A 22,970-nucleotide genomic window follows, 5' to 3' on the forward strand; every position below is an offset into this window, starting at 1 on the left:
TTGTAGTAACATAGTATGGTGACAAATGGGGACTACATTGATTTTGTGAGCACTGAGTAATATATAAGATTGTTGAATCAATATGTTGTATACTTGAAACTAATATAACACTGTATGTTAATTATACTTCAATTTTTTTTAATTTACAGTAACTTACCAAATAATTTGGGCAAGATACTACTATGCAACTATTTTGTTTCACATATGAGTTTCACCCACTAATATTAGCATTCATCAGTGGATCTTGCCTGTAGCAATTATTACTATAATGTTTTAAGGGCAATTTTCTATTTCTCTGCTTCCTTCTACATTTATTAATTGGAATCTCCTATAAAGAAGATTTGTTCTGTCTCCCCCATTTATTCAATCATATATTTTTATCAGTAGAAAATAATGGATATTTACTCTATTCTTTGGGTAATTATCCAATATTATCATTACTTATTTTGTTGCTCAAATTGTTCCAGCTTTGTCCATGAGAAGCTCTTTCAGGTTGGCTTCTATATTCTTTTGAGGTGTTCCTTACTTTCCAGCACTACAAGATATCCAGCCCTGGAATGAGCCATTTCTCCAAAAAGTCCTGGTTTCTTTTATTAGATAATGATATTTAGAACAAAGATCTGGGCCCTTTATATGGTTGCTGATACTGGGTTGTCACTATTTCTAGGCTTTTTCAGCAGAGCTAGAATATACTAATTCACGTACATACATACGTCTATATTTCTTTATCTTTTTATCTGCATACAATGAAATCGTGAGTTCATGCTGGTATCTCAAACTCTAATCTAGCACCATAGAGCTTAGTCTAGCTTATCTGTAACTTCTTTCTTCAACAGAGAAAAAAATTCTACCTACTCCTCATCTACAATTTTTGCTTATTTGTTCAACCCTGGCATACCTGTAGTTTCAGTCTTACTCCCATGCGAAACAAATTAACCAACTAGAGAGAGGGTTTATGTAACTTTTCGGTGTTATCCTTGCAGTATCTCATCTGATACTGTTTTCCAAAATTACTTAAGTCAGGGTCTCTTCCCACCAATTTCTTTCACTAAAGTGATGTCATTTCGTTAGTGAAACAGTTACAGGTATTTTCACAGTCTGCATTCCATCTTGGAATGCTCCTGAATCCTGACTGAATTTTCACATACTGCATAGTTCAGTTTGTGGTGTAATTTTATGGGTTTTGACATACAGAGTAATGCTTCCACTACTACTTTACCATACAGAACAGTCTATCACTCCCCAAAATTCTTTTAAGCATTCCATTTACAGTCAATGCCTATCAACAGACTTGTTTTCCATCCCTATAGTTTTGTATCTTCCAGAAAGTCCTATAAATGCACTGGATATTGCACAGCCTCTTAGATCTGGCTTCTTTCACTTAGAAAGATTCACTCAAAATTTAATTAACTTGAGATTCACACTTTCATTTTTGAAGATATTTTAGAAGAGATTTCTAGGTTGGTGGTTATTTTTTTAGTACTTTAAAGTGTCAATGCATTGTCTTTGGGGATGAATAATTATTACTGAGAAGTCCACTGCCAATTGTACTACTGTGCCTTTGAAAATAAAGGGCCTTTTTCTACTTCTGGCTTCCTTTAAGATTTTCCAAGTGTGATTTTCTTTGTATTCATCACACTTGGGTCTTGCAGATTTGTAGGATTTTGATTTGGATGAATTTTTATAAATAAGATATTTATCCTTTCTTCCATTTTGCATGAGGCAAATATTTCCTCTTGGCTGATGGTTTTTAGACTTTGTTTATGGCAGCTTTATCCCATAGAAGCTAATAACTTGTATGTCACCATAACTAGCAATCTTTTCTTTTAGATAGGGTAATCTCTATTACTGAGACTATAAAAATTAAGTCTCATATTTTCTAATATATATACATCTTTTCCTTTGCATTTGATTTTTTCTAAAATTCATTTTTGTATATGAAGTATTGTGAATTTATTGACTATCTATCATTATTTTCCCCACTGGACTCATTTATTCTTTTACTGGTTTGCTTATTCCTACAACAGTGTCACATTTTTAATTATTGTAAGATTAGGGCATGTTTTAATATCTGATAAAGCATGTAGCAATTCATTCTTATCTTTTGAAAAGCTTCTTGTCTATACTCACTTTTTTTCCAATTTTGCTGAGATAAAACTGACACATATAATAATGTATTATTATTATTATAATGTATTAGCTTAAGGTATATGAAATAATGATTTGATGTATATATATATTCAAACATTTTCTTATAGATAAAACTTCAGAATCATCCTGCCAAATTCTGAAAAAATCCCCCCGAGTTTTGATTGACATTAAATTTTTAGATGCTGTCTTAACCTGTTCAGTGTTCTATAACAAAATACCACTCACCATGTGCTTATAAGCAACAGAAATTAATTTCTCACAGTTGTGGAGACGGGAAATCTAAGATTGGGATGCCACATGGCCAGATTCTCTTTCTGGTGACAGATGATCTCCAGTTCATAACCTTGCATTGTATATGGGGCTAGGGAGTCCTTAGAGTACTAATCCCATCTATCAGGGTTCTATCCCTCATACCTTAATCACCTCCCAAAGATCCTACTGCCTAATACTATCACACTGGACATTAGGTTATAACATTTGAATTTTGTAAGGACACAAATATCCAGACCATAGCAGATTCTTTGAAGGAACACAGAAATGAAAAACATAATCACTGAAATATAAAACTCTAAGCAAGTAAAAACATCTGAAGAGACAATTAGAAAACAACAAAACAAAACATGCAGAATGCAGTAGAGAGGTAAATACATGAAAAATATGAAAGAGTTAAGAATCATAAAAGATAAAATGACATGGTCCAACATATGATCTAATGAGAGTTCCAGAAGAAGGTAACAGAAGAAATAAGGAAGAGGCAATTCTCAAAAAGATCATGGCTGAAAATTTTCCTAAGATTAAGGAATCAAAATGAGTCCCAAGAAATGTAAATAAATTCTCACATGGATTCATAAAAACTGCAGATCATTAAATCATTAGATCATTAGATCATTAAAGATTAAAAAAAAAAAAAGCTCCACAGAGCAAAAAGAAATGATGGATTACCTACAGAGAGATAATTAAATGAACATCAATTTCTCAACTGCAACAAAAGAATTCAACAAAATCTTTTCAAAATACTAACAGAACATAAATGGCAATTTACAAATCTATGGCAAAATAAAGACATTTTCTGGCAAGGCCAGGGGAGGGGAGAAAGAAAGCCTTTAGTTTTCCATTAACAGACCTTACAGTATTAAAACTAATCAGAAAAAAAAAAAAAAACGTAGATTAGCTGGGCCAGTTTCTGGAATATATAGAAGAGAGCATCAGTATTTTTAACCAGAATAAAGCTTCAGAGACAGCTAAAACCTAAAATTACTCTTTCTTTACAGCTATTTCCAACATCAAACAAAGATAACTTTACCATGATTGCATGTTTTCTCTCTACTACTTAGGAAGATACAAACCCTATTCATTTTCTGATTAATCTGAAATTTTTAATATGTCTTCATAACTAAATGAAGTCTATAGTTGGTCAATATCTTACCTCCTGAACAATATAAGGACCTAAGAATCAATTCCACTGGGATGCCTGGGTGGCTCCATGGGTTAAGCCTCTGCCTTCAGCTCAGGTCATGATCTCAGGGTCCTGGGATAAAGCCCCACATCGGGCTCATCCCCTCTCTCTGCCTGCCTCTCTGCCTACTTATCTTCTCTGTCTGTCAAATAAATAAATAAAATCTTTTTTTAAAAAAAGAAAAAGAATGAATTCTACCCAAATATATCAATAACTGCATTTCAGTATTTTAGTTCTACATTTTTTAGCTTTACAAATTAAACATAGTTATTACTTTTGATTGGATCTCATTCTTTTTTGTTTTCTTTTTGGTTTTTTTTTTTAACAGGCACCCCTGTTTTCTTTTTAAAATGCTAAATAAAAATATCTTTCACAGACTACCAAGGGGAAATATTAAAATTGTTCAGTGAAGACTCAGGAGAGCAGGAAGGGCATATGAGGTAAATGACACATCATAAATAGGACTCAAATAAGGTATTTTCTTGCTTAGCTGTGTCATACATGCCTGCCCAACATTTTGTACAAAAATATTCAGGTAGCTTTATTCATAAGAGCCACCAACTGAACACCACTCAAGCGTCCACCAACAAATTATATATATAATAGAATAGTAGTTGGGGCACCTGGGTGGCTCAGTGGGTTAAGCCTCTGCCTTCAGTTCAGGTCATGATCTCAGGTTTCTGGGATCGAACCCCACATCAGGCTCTCTGCTCAGCAAGGAGCCTGCTTCGCCCTCCCCCTCTGTCTGCCTCTCTACCTACTTGTGACTTCTCTCTCTGTCAAATAAATAAATAATTTAAAAAAAAAAAACAGAATAGTAGTCAACTATAAAAAGGAAAAAAACTACTGATGTTCTATTTTTAATATCTTAATGAATCTCCACACTGTTTTCCAAAGTGGCTGCACCAACTTGCATTCCCACCAACAGTATAAGAGGGTTCCCCTTTCTCCACATCCTCTCTAACACTTGTTTACTGTCTTGTTGATTTTGGCCATTCTAACTGGTGTAAGGTGGTATCTCACTGTGGTTTTGACTTGAATCTCCCTGATGGCTAATGATGGTGAAAATCTTTTCATGTGTCTGTCTACTGGGTATTTACCCCAAAGATAGAGATGTAGTGAAAAGAAGGACCATCTGTACCCATAGCAGCAGTGGCCACAGTCACCAAACTGTGGAAAGAGCCAAGATGCCATGCCCTTCAATTGGAGGAATGTTGTGAAAGATGTGGTCCATATATACAATGGAGTACTACTCAGCCATCAGAAAGGATGGATACCCAACTTTTGTATCAACATGGACTGGACTGAAGGAGATTATGCTGAGGGAAATAAGTCAAGCAGAGAGAGTCAACTGTCATATGGTTTCACTTACTTGTGGAACATAAGGCATTACACGGAGGACATTGGGAGATGGAGAGGAGAAGAGAGTTGGGGGAAATCGGAGGGGGAGATAAACCATGAGAGACTGTGGACACTGAGAAACAAATTGAGGATGGTAGGGGCTGGGTGAGCCTAGTGGTGGGTATTAAGGAGGACATGTATTGCATGGAGCACTGGGTGTTGGTATATAAACAATCAATCTTGGAACACTGAAAAATAAAAATTAAAAATTTAAAAATTTAAAAAATAAAAAAAAAATTTTTTTAGAAAAAAAAACTACTGATGTTTAAAATAGCAAATTAATGTGCCATGGTGAGTGCTGTGAAGTGTGTAAACCTGGTGATTCACAGAACTGTACCCCTGGGGCTAGTAATATATGTTAATTTTTAATATTAAATTAAGAATAAATAAATAATAAAAATTAAAATTAAATAAAATAGCAAATTAATCTCAAAAATATCATGGTGAGTAAAATAAACTAATCCCTGATGGAAAAAAATGGAACAATGGTTTCTGGATAGGTAAGGATGAGAAATAAGTTAAAAATGACATGGAGGAACTCTCTGGGAAAATTAGTAATGATCTGTATCTTGACAAGGATTTGGATGACACAGTTATAAGCATTTGTTAAAACTCATGAAATGGTGCACTTAAGAACTATACATTTAATTGTACAGTTGACCTTTGAACAACTATTGTATTTTTGAAATTTTCCCTAATAAAATATGGGAGGAAAAATTAAATTCCACAATAGGAATAAAGTGCTAAAATATTGGTAAATTTGAAAGCCAATACATCTCTTTTTCCAATAAAGGGGGAAAATTTTTCCCCTTCTTAAGAAGTTCTTCTTAAAGTTCTTCCTTCAGTGAAGAATATTAAAAGTAGCATATACTGGGGGCCCCAGGTGGCTCAGTAGGTTAAAGCCTCTGCCTTTGGCTCAGGTCATGATCCGAGGGTCCTAGGACTGAGCCCCGCATCGGGCTCTCTGCTCAGCAGGGAGACTGCTTCCCTTCCTCTCTCTCTGCCTGACTCTCTGCCTGCTTGTGATCTCTTGTCTGTCAAATAAATAAATAAAATCTTTTAAAAAAATAAAAAATAAAAAAATAAAAGTAGCATATACTTCTTCACTTAGTTATTAAAAACTCAATTCCTGTTGCTACACTGAAACTCTCAAAAGACTTTTAAAACAAGCTTATTTTTTAAGTTATAAATATAAACAGACTAAATATAATGCTTGAATCACAGTAAAACAGAATATGAAGTTCTTAATAGTTACCTAAAGTTGCTTTAACTTAGAAAAGATACCACTTTAAGTTATTCTTACAAAAATCATTTTTTACTGCTTAACCAACATATCCATTTTTAGCAGGATTTCTTTATTAAATAGGTTTTAATTGTACAGATAATAAGTATCTTTCTATAGGACAAACATTGTGGTAATTAAATTTTCTTATTATGATAACAAGTTTCAATATTTTAAAATCCTAGAACAAGAATCACATAATAAAAATATTATTTCAGATCTTTTTTTTCAGAGCTCATTTTCAGGAAAGCCCCAATTCTATTGGTTCTCCTTCCTGTTTCTCCCTTTTTTTTTTTTTTTAAGATTTTATTCATTTATTTGAGAGAGAGAGCACAAGCAGGCAGAGCAGCAGGCAGAGGGAGAGGGAGAAGCAGGTTCCCCACTGAGCAGAGAGCCTGAAAGGCCTTTAAATCCCAGGACCGTGGAATCTTGACCTGAACCCAAGGCAGACACTTAACCAACTGAGCCACCCAGGCACCCTCCTGTCTCTTCTGTCCTATTTTCAGAGTTATATATAAATCCTAATGACCCCATCCCTCATTCATTATTACAGTAGTTTTATAGTCTATTTTTTTCACTCCATAATCTTAACAACTCCTATCCCATCTTATAGAAAGCTGACAACACACGCTTCAAATTTAGATCCACAGAGTCTCAGAAATGAAGGGCTTTTAAGGGGTTTTGAACAATAGAGATCTGCTGAATCAAACAACTTTTACAATTTTATATAGGGGCACCTGGGAGGCTCAGTTGGTTAAGCATCTGACTCTTGATTTCAGCTCAGATCATGATCTCAGGGTTGTGGGATGAAGCCCCATGTCTGGCTCCCAGCTTGGTCCTCTCTCTGCCCCTGTTCCTCCCTGCTCACTCACTCTCTCTCTCTCCTTCTTCTCTTTCTCTCTCTAATAAATAAATTCTAAAAAATCTTTAAAAACCCAATTTTATGTAGATATTTCCCTTCTAAACAAATACCTCATGAGATACCACTTTTAAAAATAAGGACATTTTATTCTTTGAATCAGAATACTTACTACATACATTTATTTTGTCACTTAAAAAGGTATTGCCCTTGGGGCACCTGGGTCGCTCAGTGGATTAAGCCACTGCTTTCAGCTCAGGTCATGATCTCAGTGTCCTGGGATCAATCCCCGCATCAGGCTCTTTGCTCAGTGGGGAGCCTGCTTCTCTCTCTCTCTCTCTCTCTGCCTACTTGTGATCTCGCTCTCTCTGTGTCAAATAAATAAATAAAATCTTTTTTAAAAAAAAATGTATTGCCCTGTTTCATTACTTAATCACTCATAGGCACCTATCTCATAGCCTTTAACAAAAATGTAATCTCCTGAAAAGCAACTCTTTTTTTTATCAGCCATAGTGTCTAACTATGTGCTACCTATGCACTCCAAGGCACTCGGTAAATACTAGCTGGCTTAATAAGTGTTTAACAACCTGAAAATCCTTTTTACTTTTTGCTTTGTAAATTATTTTTCCTTCTGTGATATCAACTAGATCTGTCTTTTTCTCTTTTACTTCATTATCCAGACTGTATTTCTTCTTTTAAAATAAAAAGTTATTCTGTTAGGCCTTTTTTTCTCCTTAAACCAAATGGCTGGACAAAATTAAGTTCCCAGATTACAAAAAGCATTTTAAAAATGACCTTACCCTTCTCATCCGTAACTCTTCTAATGCTTCCAGTAAACTTGTTTTGAAATCTAATAGCTGAATTGAAAACATAGTCTCTGAAGAACTTGGAAGAGCAAAGGCAGATGATGACGAATCAGTCTTAAAATCATTCTCCATAGTAACATTTATTTCCTGTAATATAAAAAGGGTTTAACTGAAAAAAAAAAATCATTTAAGTTTTTAAAGTACAAGCAGAGTTACCATAAAAACATAACAACCAGTATCCCATAATCCTCTAGGTTTAACACTAAGTAACAGTTTTGTCATCACTGTTCTGATCTTGATACATAAAACACTGAGCAATGATGATCCCCCCACAGTTCCTCTGTGGCTGAGGCCTTTTCTTTTAGTATCTGTAGGGACTAAATTTTCTGCATGCCCCTACACACTGCATCCTAAAAGCTAGATTCCTAAAGTTCAGTAATTGCTTTGTATGGAGGCTGCAAGATACTATGCTTCCTAACTTTGCCTTGATATACACCATTCTATAAGGATGGTATGAATACTAATAGTAATGCAGTCTTTAAACCCTACAAAGTTGAAAGAGGAAGAATGGAATAACTATCTTTTATTAAAAACCAAGACACTTGACCCAGATAATGTATGGATCAGACTGCAAGAAACTTCTCAACTTTTCATAGTAACAATTATCAATTCATGGATAGTTGGAAAGAAATGTACAGGGAATCCTACACACCATTCACCCAGCCTCTCTCGATGTTAATATCATGCAGAATAATAGTCCACTATAAAAACTGTATATCTGACATTGATACAATCCACATAATTTATAATAATTCTACCAGTTATACATCCACTCATGTGTGTGTTTAATTTTTTGCAAGTTTATTATATCTATAGCTTCATGTAACTACTGCAGTCAAAATATAGAACTGTACCATCAACCATGGTTCCCTCACGCATCTTCTTAGTTTCTATACCCACTACTACACTAATACGTTCTCTATTTCTGTAATCATTATTGCAACAATATTAAATAAATGGAAATATACACATGTAACCTATTAACTGGATTTTTTCATGGGCGTCTGGCTGGCTCAGTCAGTAGGACATGTAAGTCTTGATCTCAGGGTTGTGAATTTGAGCCCCACGCTAGGTACAGAGATCACTTAATTAATTAGCTAATCTCTCTAATAAAAGAAGATTGGATTTTTTTTCACTCATAATAATTACCTTGAATCTAAGCTGTTGTATCAACAGGTCATTCCTTTCTATTGCTGAGTCCATGATATGGACATACTATGGTTTGTTTACTATGCACTTACTCACTGAGGGATATCTGAGCTGTTTTCAGTTCTGAGTTTTATGAAAAAGGCTGCCATGAATGAATATTCATATACAAGTTTCTACATGACATTAAGTTTTCATTTCTTAGAGATAAATGTCCAAAGGTACAATTGCTGGACTGAATGAAGAGAGCCCACTTTTGGTTGTGAAAGAAACTGCCAAACTGTTTTCCAGAATGGTAATACCATTTCCCATTCTCACTGGCAATGTATGAGTGATCAAGCTTCTCCAAATCCCTACGAGCATTCGATGTTAACACTAATTTTTATTCTAGCCATTCTGATAGGTATTATTTCAGAAAGCATTACCAGCATTGCTGAGAGAAACAGCCAATAAGATGTGTATGTATATAGAGAGATAAATTTATTTTAAGGAAATGGCTCATGTGATTGGGAGTCTGGCAAACCTGAAATGTTCAGGGCAGGCCAGCAAGCTAAATACTCAGTGAAGAGCTGATACTGCAATTGGGCCAAAGGCAATCCAGAAGCAGAATTCCTTATTTCTTGGGGAACTTGAGTCTTTTCCTTTTAAGGCATTCAACTGTTTGGATGAAGACCACCCACATTATGGAGCATAATCTGCTTTATTTAAAGTCTACTGATTTAAATATTACTCTCATCTAAATATCACCTTCACAGCAGTATCTAGATAGGTATTTGGCCAAATACATTTGGTCAATATATTTTTTAATATTTTTTAAAATGTGTTTACCTTTCATAGCCTAGCCAACTTGACCATAAAATTAACCATTACAGGTGTGTACACAAGAAACTTTCTTAAAGGAAAACTTCCACTCCTGAAATTGATGGGTTATGTTATCTGGAAGAACCCTCCAACTAAAAACAAATAATAATTTTGAATAAAATGTTTTTAAACTTTTTTTAAAAGAATCAAATACCTAACAAGATAATTTAAAAAATCATGAAGCCAAATTCTAAATTCCAAAAAGACCATGAACCAATAAATAAAATAAACACAAAAAGCCATCTTTACCCTGCATGCATTTGCCAAATTGAATAAAATTAAATAACAGCATTGATGACCTCTGGTTTGAGAGATAGGGAATCCAAACCTAGGGCCTGCCAAAGTAGGAAGTCAAATAAGAAACCTATTATATTAAGTAGAACTCAGAAGCGTTAAACTCAGGATATGTTGAAGAAAAATAACCTACCTTTTATGATAATTGCCTAGGTGTCAAGCAGATGAAACATAAAAAAGAAGAAAGGGAACAAGATACAAGGAGGGAAAAAATAAAAAATGTCACATCCCAGAAAGTTGTAAACAACTTAATTTCAGAGGAGTTTGTTAGCAAAGATTCTTTCATAGGATGGTGAAAGAAACTTCAACTTATGAATAGGATTTCAAATGTTTCTAGACTGACAGTGCCCATGAGAACCAGGCACAACCAAATAAAAATTCTTTCCAGAGAAATGTAACTGTATTGTAGGTACTCAAAAAATCTTCAAAAATATTTTTCAAGGACAATAAGAAAACATAATCAGACATACAACACAACAGTGCATCATGAGAGCAGAAAAAAAAATAGGTAATAGAAACAAGCACCCATCTACAGATTTTGCCATTATCACAAAAAAATTACTATGTTTAAAAAAATAAAATCAAGGTTGAAACTATCCACAAAGGAGATTTTTTAAAGATCCCAGTATAATTTCTAGATAGAAAGAGTATATAATCTACTGATAACTTAATATTTCTGACAAAGACTAGGCATAGCTGAAGGGAGATTTAGTTAACTGGAAACAGATTAGGTACAATATCAAGGATGCAGCAAGGAAATATAAAAATGGAAAGTACAGAAGACTGGTTAAGAAAACTGAATCTAAATTGAGAGGCTATACCAATTCCACAAAGAAGAAAGAAATAAAGAGACATAAACTATATTCTGAAGAAATAACAGCTGAGAATTTTCTAGAACTGAAGAAAACACCAAGATTCAGATTAAGAAGTCCAGTGAATCCAAAATTACTGCATTTGATTTAATTCTAACTGAAAAGAAAGAAGCATGCGGGTTGCATTAAGAAACTGAAGAGAAAGGAGTCAATTTTTTGTTTTGATTTCATGTTGAATTAATTGTATTTAGTTCATGGCTTACAAACATCTTTGGTCCATGTAGTCTACATCTTTTAATACTGTTTTATCCTTTTTAGTACTTGTTTTCAAGTTCCATTCCCAATCTTTACAGACTACCCCTAATACTTTTCATATACCTTCTTGAATCTGTAGTTATCCTCTTAACATACATAGTATTATGGGTATGGACATTTAATTTACAGAAATTCTACTATGCTATGCAAAAGAAAAAAAAAAAAAAAAGAATTGCAGGAGTGCCTGGGTGTTTCAGGTGGTTAAGTGTCCAACTCGTGGTTTCAGTTCAGTCATGATCTCAGGATTGTGAGCTAGAGCCCTGACTCAGGCTCTGCATTCAGTGGGGAGTCTGCTTGAGTTTCCCTCTCCCTCTGCCCCTTTCACATGCATGCACATGCTCTCTACCTCCCTCTAAAATAAATAAATAAAATAAAAAGAATCGCAGTGAATCCAAAATGGATTTTAAAAATCCATATCTATATATTTCTTTTTAATTTCTTTTTTCCCCCTTTCTTCTCCCCCCAGTTTTGGCTCTCTTCTGATTTGGTTAGCATACATTTCTCAGAGGTCTTTGCCACCCTTTCAGTATTTTATTCTCTTGTTTATTTATTCTTATCTGGATAAAATAACAAGGCGGAAAAACTCACCACAAAAAAATAAAGAATAAGAGGCAGTACTGATGGCTAGGGACCTAATCAATATAGACATTAGTAATATGTCAGAACTAGAGTTCAGAATGATAATTCTCAAGGTGCAGGCTGGGCTCAAAAAAGGCATGGAAGGGACACCTGGGTGGTTCAGTTGGTTAAGCAGCTGCCTTCGGCTCAGGTCATGATCCCAGCATCCTGGGATCGAGTCCCATATCGGGCTCCTTGCTCAGCAGGGAACCTGCTTCTCCCTCTGTCTCTGCCTGCCTCTCTGCCTACTTGTGATCTCTCGATCTCTCTCTCTGACAAATAAATAAAATCTTAAAAAAAAAAAAGGCATGGAAGATAGTAGAGAAACACTTTCTGGAGAAATAAAAGAACTAAAATCTAACCAAGCTGAAATCAATAAAACTATTAATGAGGTGCAATCAAAAATGGAAGCTTTTACTGCTAGGATAAATGAGATAGAAGAGAGAATTAGTGATATAGAAGACCAAATGATGGAGAATAAAGAAGCTGAGCAAAAGAGACAAAAAACTACTGGACCACAAGGGGAGAATTCGAGACATAAGTGATATCATAAGATGAAACAATATTAGAATAATTGGGATTCCAGAAGAAGAAGAGAGGGGCAAAAGGTAAACTTGAGTGAATTATAGTAGAGAATTTCCCTAATATGGCAAAGGGAACAAACATCAAAATCAATAAAAATAGGTCCACACCCTGTCATCTAATAGTAACACTTACAAGTCTTAGTGACAAAGAAAAAATCTTGAAACAGCTCAGGACAAGAAGGCATAGGTATGGTAGAAATCTAATGTTTCTACCATACAAATCTAATGTTTCTACCATTGTATGGTAGAAACATTAGACTGGCAGCAGACTTATTCACAGAGACCTGGCAGGCCAGAAAGAACTGGCATGATATATTCAGAGCACTAAATGAGAGAAAACAGGCAGCCAAGAATACTATATCCAGCTAGGATATCATTGAAAATAGAAGGAAAGATAAAAAGCTCCCAGAACAAACCAAAACTAAAAGAATTTGCAAACGCCAAACCAGCCCTACATAAAATACTGAAAGGTGTCCTCTAAGCAAAGAGAGAGCCTAAAAGTAGTAGACCAAAAAGGAACAGAGACAATATACAATAACAGTCACCTTACAGACAATACAATGGCACTTAATTCATCTCTCTCAATAGTTACCCTGAATGTAAATGGGCTAAATGCCCCACTCAAAAGACACAGGGTATCAGAATGAATAAAAAAACAAAACCCATCAATATGCTGTCTACAAGAAACTCATTTTAGACCCAAAGACACCTCCATATTTAAAGTGAGGAGTTGGAAAATAACATATCATGCTAATGGACATCAAAAGAAAGCTGGGATGGATATCCTTTTATCAGATAAATTAGATTTTAGGCAAAGACTATAATAAGAGATGAGGAAGGACACTGTATCATACTTAAAGGGTTTGTCCAACAAGAAGATCTAATAATTTTAAATATCTATGCCCCTAACATGGGAGCAGCCAATTATATAAACCATTTAATAACAAAATCAAAGAGACACAGCAATAATAATACAATAATAGTAGGGGATTTAAACACCCCCTCACTGAAAGGGGCAGATTATCTAAGCAAACAATCAACAAGGAAATAAAGCCCTTAAACAACACACTGGACCAGATGGGCATCACAGATATATTCAGAACATTCCATCCTGAAGCAACAGAATACACATTCTTCTCTAGTGCACATGGAACATTCTCCAGAGTAGATCACATCCTGGGTCACAAATCAGGTCTCAACCATACCAAAATATTGGGATCATTCCCTGTATATTTTTAGACCACAATGCTCTGAGGCTAGAACTCAATCACAAGAGGAAAGTTGGAAAGAACTCAAATACATGGAGGCTAAAGAGCATCCTACTAAAGAATGAATGGGCCAACCAGGAAATTAAAGAAGAATTTTAAAAATTCATGGAAACAAATGAAAATGAATATATAACCGTTCAAAACCTGTGGGACACAGCAAAGGCGGTCCTGAGAGGAAAATATATAGCAATACAAGCCTTTCTCAAGAAAAAAGAAAGGTCTTAAGTACACAACCTAACCCTACACCTAAAGGAGATGGCAAAAGAACACCAAAGAAACCCTAAACCCAGCAGAAGATAAATAATAAAGATCAGAGCAGAAATCAATGAAACAGAAACCAAAAGAACAACAGAACAAATCAATGAAACTAGGAGCTGTTTCTTTGAAAGAATTAATAAGACTGATAAACCCCGGCCAGAGTTATCAAAAAGAAAAGAGAAAGGACCCAAATAAATAAAATGATAAGTGAAAAAGGAGAAATCACAATGCTGTGATCTCTCCTCCATAAATAAACAACTATAAGAACATATTATGAGCAACTATATACCAGCAAATTTGACAATCTGGAAGAAATGGATGCGTTCCTAGAGATGTATGAACTACCCAAACTGAACCAAGAAGAAATAGAAAACCTGAACAGACCCATAACCAGTAAAGAGATTAAAGCAGTCATCAAAAATCTCCAAACATGGGGGTGCCTGGGTGGCTCAGTGGGTTAGGCACCTGCCTTCGGCTCAGGTCATGACCTCAGGTTCCTGGGATTGAGCCCCACATCAGGCTCTCTGCTCAGCGGGGAGCCTGCTTCCCCTTCTTGCTGCCTGCCTCTCTGCCTACTTGTGATCTCTCTCTGTAAAATAAATAAATAAAATCTTTAAAAAAAAAATCTCCCAACAAACAAGAGCAGAGGGCCAGACGGCTTCCCAGGGAATTCTACCAAACATTTAAAGAAGAATACCTATTCTCCTGAAACTGTTCCAAAAAATAGAAATGGAAGGAAAACTTTCAAACTCGCTTTATGAGGCCAGCATCACCTTGATCCCAAAACCAGACAAAGACCCCATCAAAAAAGATAATTACAGACCAATATCCCTGATGAACATGGATGCAAAACTTCTCACCAAAATGCTAGCCAATAGGATACAACAGTACATTAAAAAGATTATTCACCACGACCAAGCAGGATTTATTCCTGGGCTGCAAATTGATCAATGTGATACAATACGTTAATAAGAAAGAACAAGAACCACATTACACTCTCAATAGATGCTGAAAAAGCATTTGGCGAAGTACAGCATCCCTTCTTGATCAAAACTCTTCAAAGCGTAGGGATAGAGAGTACATGCAGAAGAATGAAATTGGACCATTTCCTTACACCACACACAAAAATAGACTCCAAACGGATGAAAGACATCCATGTGAGAAAGGAATCCATCAAAATCCTTGAGGAGAACACAGGCAGCAACCTCTTCGACCTCAGCCACAGCAACCTCTTTCTAGAAACATCGCCAAAGGCAAGGGAAGCAAGGGCAAAAATGAACTATTGGGACTTCATCAAGATCAAAAGCTTTTGCACAGCAAAGGAAACAGTTAACAAAACCAAAAGACAACTGACAGAATGGGAAAAGATATTTTCAAATGACATATCAGATAAAGGGCTAGGATCCAAAATCTATAAAGAACTTATCAAACTCAACACCCAAAGAACAAATAATCCAATCAAGAAATGGACAGAGGACATAAACAGACATTTCTGCAAAGAAGACATCCAAATGGCCAATAGACACATGAAAAAGTGCTCCACATCACTCATCAGCAGGGAAATACAAATTAAAACCACAATGAGATGCCACCTCACACCAGTCAGAATGGCTAAAATTAACAGGTCAGGCAATGACAGATGTTGGCAAGGATGTGGAGAAAGGGGAACCCTCCTACACTGTTGGTGGGAATGCAAGCTGGTGCAGCCACTCTGGAAAACAGTATGGAGGTTCCTCAAAAAGTTGAAAATAGCTACCTATGATCTGGCAATCACACAACTGGGTATTTATCCTACGGATACAAATGTAGCAATCCAAAGGGGCACATGCACCCGAATGTTTATAGCAGTGATGTCCACAATAGCCAAACTATGGAAAGAACCTAGATGTCCATCAACAGATGAATGGATAAAGAAGATGTGGTATGTGTATATATGTGTGTGTGTGTGTGTGTGTGTGTGTGTGTGTGTGTGTGTGTACACACACAATGGAATACTATGCAGCCATCAAAAAACCTAAAATCTTGCCATTTGCAACGACGTGGTTGGAACTAGAGGGTATTGTGCTGAGCAAAATAAGTCAACAAGAGAAAGACAATTATCGTATGATCTCTCTGATGTGAGGAATCTGAGAGGCACAGCAGGGGGCCTCAGGGGTAGGGAGGGAAAAAAATGAAACAAGATGGGACTAGAGAGAGAGAGACAAACCATAAGAGACTCTTTTTTTTTTTTTTCCATAAGAGACTCTTAATCTCAGGAAACAAACTGAGGGTTGCTGCGAGGTTGGGGGGAGGGGGAGGGTGGCTGGGTTATGGACATTGGGGAGGGTATGTGCTATGGTGAGTGCTGTGAATTGTGTAAGACTGATGATTCACAGACCTGTACCCCTGAAGCAAATAATAAATTATATGTTAATTAAATAAAAGAAATACAGGTAGGAAAGCAATTGATTCTATCAACAGGACTTACAAGGAATGTTATAGAAAAGAAATCATCAGTTCTAGACCTTAAATATTAGTCTGGCAAAAATAATGGAGGGAAATAACAAGCAAAATAATAACTATATGTTTACACTGTTTATCAATTACCAATAGAAATGTGTACCAGATATTGCAAACTAGATGATGCGCCACTCAATTGTTAGAGACAGTCTTGCTATTTTACTCATTTTTGTCTCCCAGAGCCGCACATTACATCTGGCACACAACAGTACTAAATAAAACATCATTTAGTTCAAAACATAGCAAATTTATTCCAGCTTTAATGCCTATGTACTTGCTATTCCTTCTTCAAGCAATACTCTACCTCCACATTTACACAGAATTGCCTTCATGTTTTTCAGGTCTCATGTCAAATGTTACTTCTTCAAGGGTGCCAGAGTGGCTCAGACCTCTGAGTGGCTAACTGTTTCAGCTCAGGTCACGATCTCAGGTTTGTGAGATCAAATCCCACATTGGGCTCCACATTCAGTATGGAGTCTCCCTCCTTATGCCCCTCATCCTACTTGCACACTCCCTATCTCTCTAAAAATAGATCTTTAAAATATGTTAGCTCTTCAATATGCATCACACCCCATTACTCTTCAGTAATTATCTGTTAATTATCTAGTAACTTCATTCTATCTCCTTCTTTAAAAAGTAAGCTTTGAAGGGCACCTGGGTGGTTCAGTTGGTTGGGCATATGACTTTTGGTTTTGGCTCAGGCCATGATCTCAGAGTCATAACGTTGAGCCCTGCAATAAGCTCCATGCTCCCTGGAGAGTCTGCTTGAGATTCTCTCCCTCCCCCTGCCATGCACATGCATATATACACACATACATGCACTGTCTCTCTCTCTCTCTCCCTTTCTCTCAAATAAATAAATAAAATCTTTAAAAAATAAGCTTTGTGAGAGTAAATTCTCATTTATACTGGCCATGCTATGTCTTCAGCACCTAGGACAGGGCCCAATAATACAATAATATCCAAGATTACATAACTATTTGTTGAATATTGAATGAATTTACTCCATTTCCCTAGTCTTGCAAGGTACTGAGTTAGTAACTCTTGCTATAGGCACATAATCATTCAAAGAGCAACAGACTGAGAATCAGTTGATATTAACAAATCTATTAAACAGTAGTCACATTGATTGCAGACGAATTGCTTGACCTTTCTGGATCTACTTTCTTACTTTATCTCTAATTTTACTTCCAGCTAAAAGTTCTATCTAGTGACTACATGTGAACAATTCTCAATGCATCTTCAGTTGACTATCTCAGAAGTATTCTCATATTTTTTACCTCCAATTTAACAAATCAAAATTTGCACTTTTTTACCTTCAAATTTTTTAAACTCCAATTCTGTCAGTAGTATCAAATATTTTATTTAAATCTCCAAGATAAACACTCACAAAATCTCTGATCTTTGTCTTTCTCTTTTTCTTCCTCTTTTACTCCCCCTCATCTCCTAAAATCTAATATCTAAATAGACTTGTTTGTTCTTCCTTCAAATAGTCCCCTTAGACTCACTCTGCATCACTCCTACTGCTATCAGTCAAGTCAGACCCTCATTACCTCACACATGAGTTATGATCACTTTTTCCTATTATCCCTTTAATCTTCTCTCCTTCAACCTAATTTGCATATTTCTCCAAAATTATTTTTCAAAATACCACTTAAATCTCATCAACCTCCAAATTCAAAAGGGCTCTCCTTATCTACAAACCAAGTCCAAATGCATCTGCCTGACTTTTAAGGGTTCCCCACTTTCTGGTTTCATCTCCCTTTCCAATTTTCATCTTCTGTACACAGTTCCCAACAAAGGACTAATATGTCCTCTACTTTCCTTATTGTCTCCTACCTAATCCATGCTTATTCCCACCTCTATACTTAGAATAAATTTTCAATCCGCCCTTATTTAAATTCTATCCATGCTTTATGCAGTTCAAGAACTCTTTTCTCCAAGAATCCTTCCCTGGGCACTCTACCCCATTCTGATCCCTCCATTCTCTAAATTTGTTATGTGCTTAAATTCAACACAAGATTTAATAATAATTCCCCATTTTTTCTATTTGTGTTCTATCTGTCTCTTATATGGGATGTTTTTTAAGTACAATAATTATTCTACACTTATTTCATTTATGATCCTACATCATTTAATACAGCTCTAGGCACAAAGAACTCGGTGAATTAAAAGGCAACTGAAAGAGCTTTTGTGGGGGACCTGGGTGGCTCAGGGGCTAATGCCTCTGCCTCCAGCTCAGGTCATGATCCCAGGGTCCTGAGATGGGAGTCCCACCATTAGGTTCCCTGCTTAGGGGTAAGCCTGCTTCTCCCTCTCCCTCTGCCTGCTGCTCCTCCTGCTTGTGTGCTCACGCGCACGCATGTTCGCTCTCTCCCTCTCTCTATCTCTGTCAAACAAATAAATAAATAAAATCTTTTTTTTAGATAAATAAATGCACTCTAAGTACACTTTCTTAGTGACTCAGTATTTGTTTCTTGCTTCATATAACATTAGTTTTGGGTTTTTTTAAAGCAAGAGAAAGAGCAAGTGCACATACAGGAGTGGGGGCAGGTTGGGGGAAAGGTAGAGGGAAAGGGATAGAGAGAACCCCAAGCAGCCTCCATGATCAGGGGGAGCCCCATGTGGGCCTCAATCCCACAACCCTGAGATCATGACCTGAGCTGAGACCAAGAGTCAGAAGCTTAGCCAACTGAACCACCCAGGGACCCCATAATGTTACTTATCTTAGATACTCAAAGTTCACAGACTGCCTGGGTGGCTCAGTTGTTAAGTGTCTGCCTTCAGCTCAAGTCATAGTCCCTCCTGGGCTCCCTGCCCAGCGGGAAACCTTTTTCTTCCTCTCCCACTCCCCCTGCTTGTATTTCCTCTCTCCTGGTTTCTCTCTTTCTGTCAGATAAATAAAATCATTTTTTTAAATAAATAAATACTCAAAGTTTGAAATCATAAATCAAATATTTACAAATTTGGGAATAATAATCTCTATGTCAAAGGCAGAAAATTATATTGCTTTTTTAATAATCAACAGTGCTAAACAAACAACAAGAGCAATGAAATAAATCCAGGTTTCTCAAAGTGTGGTTCCTGGATCAACAATATCAATAAGACCTAAAGGACTTTTAAAAATACAAATCTTTGCCTATGTTACCTTAATATTGGCTACATTCCCAATAGGCTATCGTTTTTATGATGACAAAATGGCTGCAGGCAGTTACCGAAGCTACAAACTTCCTTGCTCCTTCTTCCCACAAGGAAAAGACGGCATCCTGATAAAAGTCCCAAGGTTCTATTTGGGGCTGCATCGGTTACTTTTCCAACCCTGAACCAACTACTGGGCTCAAAGTATAGCTGGTGGAAACCCAGCTCAATGAGATCAACCTTGGGATCCAGGTTAATCTCACCAACATCAGTATGCCTGAGAAAGTGCAGACTATTTAGGGAAATGTCAGGTACTGTTAGCAGGAAAAAGTTAGAATATATGGGGGTCATTAAAAACAACTCTCATAATAGCTTACCACAGAGCACTAAATGAGTTAAAATACAAGAGTAAACTCACTGCTTTTTTCCTTTGGATTAAAGGCAAGTGCCACATTAGTAATAAAAAAAAACTATATAAAATAACATTTTTACTAATCAAATTAGCAGGTTTTTTTTAATTACTATCTTAGGGCACATGAGTGACTCAGTTAATTAAGCATCTGACTCTTGGTTTCAGCACAAGTCATGATCTCAGGGTTCTGGGATCAAGCCCCACAGCAGGCTCTGTGCTCAGCGGGGAATATGCTTTAGATTTCATCCCTCCCTCTCCCTCTGCCCTGCCCTACCCTCTCATGTGCATGCTCTCCCTCTCTCCTTCCCTCTCCCTCTCTAAAAATAAATAAATCTTTATTTTATTCATTTTTTAAAGATTTTTATTTATTTATTTGACAGAGAGACACAGTGAAAGGGAACACAAGCAGAGGGAGTGGAAGAGGGAGAAGCAGGCTTCCTGCCGAGCAGGCAGCCCAATGTGGGGCTCGAACCCAGGACCCTGGGATCATGACCTGAGCTGAAGGCAGATATTCAACGACTGAGCCACCCAGGCACCCCATAAATCTTTAAAAAAATACTATCTAGTACTAGTAAAGGGATGGTGAAACTGGCATTCAATCAATTCTGGTAGAAATATAAGCAGAAACAATCCTATGAAAAACAATTTAGAATGTCTCAAGAGTCATAAACTATACAGATATATACTCACTTTACTTCTGAGAATCCACACAAAAGAAAAAATCCTAAATGTACAAAAATTTCCACATTAACAGATATTTACTACTATTCATAAAAACAAGAAAGAATAACTGGAAACAACCTAAATGTCCAGGAATAAGAAAATAATCAATTACATTATCACTACCTGGTGCAATATATGCAGCCACTTAAAACGAAAATAGCTAGTATTTGTTGAGCACTTAATGCATGCAAGACACTTTTAACACTATATTCAGTTCTCAAAAAATCTTTGAGATATTTACTATTAGTATTTCCATTTCAGAAATGAAAAAACTGCAACATAAAGAGATTAAGTAATTTTCCCAAGGTTACACATAAGGGATGGAGCCAATATATAAACCCAATAATCTAGATCCAGACTTGTATTCTTAACCACCCTATTATATTACTTCTCCATATTGTGTTTGTGTAGTTTATAACAACAAAATGTTTATGTATGTTTTCTAAAAAGCAAATAGTCAACAACAAAAACAGAACTTAGAGTCTTCCAGTTAAAGTTAGTGGGTTGGAGGGACACCTGGGTGGCTCAGTCAGTTAAGCATCTTTCTTCAGCCCAGGTCATGACTCCAGGGTCATTGGTTTAAACCCTATGTCAAGCTCCCCACTCAGCAGGGAGCCTGTATCTCCCTCTTCCTCCCCCCAACCACTCCCGCATGCTCTCTCTCAAATAAATCAACAAAAAGTTTTTTTAAAAAAGACAGTAGGTTGAACACAAGTACTTAGTTCAGCCCCACTAAAATAATAGCAGGCAATTTAAGGGATAAACCTTGGGCAAACCAAATGGGAAATGTGACAGAAACAAAAAATATGTTTTTTGACCAGCAGATAGTGGAGGAGTATTTACAAGACCTGAGAAAGCAAAGCCAGTAATACAGAAAAGTGGGAAGCAATCTGACTTACATCACTCACCTCCTTTTCCTACACCCCTCCCCTGATCCCTCCACCTCATCCCTGCAAGGGTCTAGTGATACCAGAACCCTTAAAGGTGAAGGCAAATGTGTCTAAAAACAGGACAATTGCTTGGATGTCTTTTTAAAAAGATGTTAGACCCCAGATTCCCTTTCTCTTTCTGGTTAGCCAGATGACTCCCTTCCCTCATGTGGACAGATTAGAAGTTGTTCTAAAGGTGATAAAAGCAGAGAGTCTCTACAATAAAGGATAACAGCTCAGGGGTGGGGGACCTACTATCCCAATAAGTGTACATACCAAATGCTGAAACAGCCCTACCTAACCAGCCTTCTTCCTCTACAGGGCTCCCACAGTGGTTAACAGCCAGAGAGCTCTTGAAGCAGGAGACTGGAAGTATGTTTTCAAGGAAATTCAGGCCAAGAGAAAAAACATAAATAATATCATACTGGGAGCTTCCACACAAAATGTTTTAGTTGGATTACCTTAAAGACCACAGTCCATAGACGTACCCACATGTTTAGAGCTTCTAATCCACTTTTCTGGTGCCTCATTCTTAAACAACAGCAGAGACCAAAAGACTTTCAAGGGTAAGTGTCTAATTTCAAACACAGAGACCAAAACAAATGAAAAAATTTTAAATGCAATTTAGAGGAAGCAAAGATTAAGCAGAAGGAACACTTTCAAAAGAAACATCTTTAATATTCTCACTAAAAGGTAAGACCACACATTTCAATTATGAAAAAAGGAAGATGGTATGCTAAAAGGAAGATTCTCAAAAATATTTTTATTTAGTAGAAATAAAGACAAAATTGAAGAAATCTTACAAAAACAAGTGCAAAAAGCCAAAGCAATACAGGATTGAAGAAAAAAATACTAGAGGATTAATTCAGAAGTTCCAGTAACTACACCTTAGAAGTTCCAAAAAACTATTAGAGAAATTAGAGAATAAATCATGACAAACTGTTGGACACCTGGTCAGTCAGTTAAGCATCTGACTTCAGCTCAGGTCGTGATCCCAGGTTCCTGGGATCAAGTCCCACATTGGGCTCCCTGGTCTGCCAGGAGCCTGCTTCTCACTCTGCCTCTCTCTCTGTCCCTCATGAATAAATGAATAAAATC

The 22,970-nt window shown here is 36.4% G+C and overlaps 1 protein-coding gene across 5 annotated transcripts in view; it reads right to left on the reverse strand.

The window, feature by feature from the left end:
• CCDC73 (coiled-coil domain containing 73) overlaps positions 1 to 22,970 on the reverse strand; it is a 139,180-nt gene that overhangs the window by 105,863 nt on the left and 10,347 nt on the right. For all 5 annotated transcript variants that reach the window (XM_032357595.1, XM_032357594.1, XM_032357592.1 and 2 more), the window contains exon 2: positions 7,950 to 8,102. In XM_032357595.1, coding sequence (XP_032213486.1) covers positions 7,950 to 8,087 — 138 coding nt within the window. In that variant the 5' untranslated portion in view covers positions 8,088 to 8,102. The remainder of the gene's footprint in view (positions 1 to 7,949; positions 8,103 to 22,970) is intronic.

This window comes from Mustela erminea, chromosome 9 (assembly GCF_009829155.1).
Source record: "Mustela erminea isolate mMusErm1 chromosome 9, mMusErm1.Pri, whole genome shotgun sequence".
Lineage (NCBI taxonomy): Eukaryota > Metazoa > Chordata > Mammalia > Carnivora > Mustelidae > Mustela > Mustela erminea.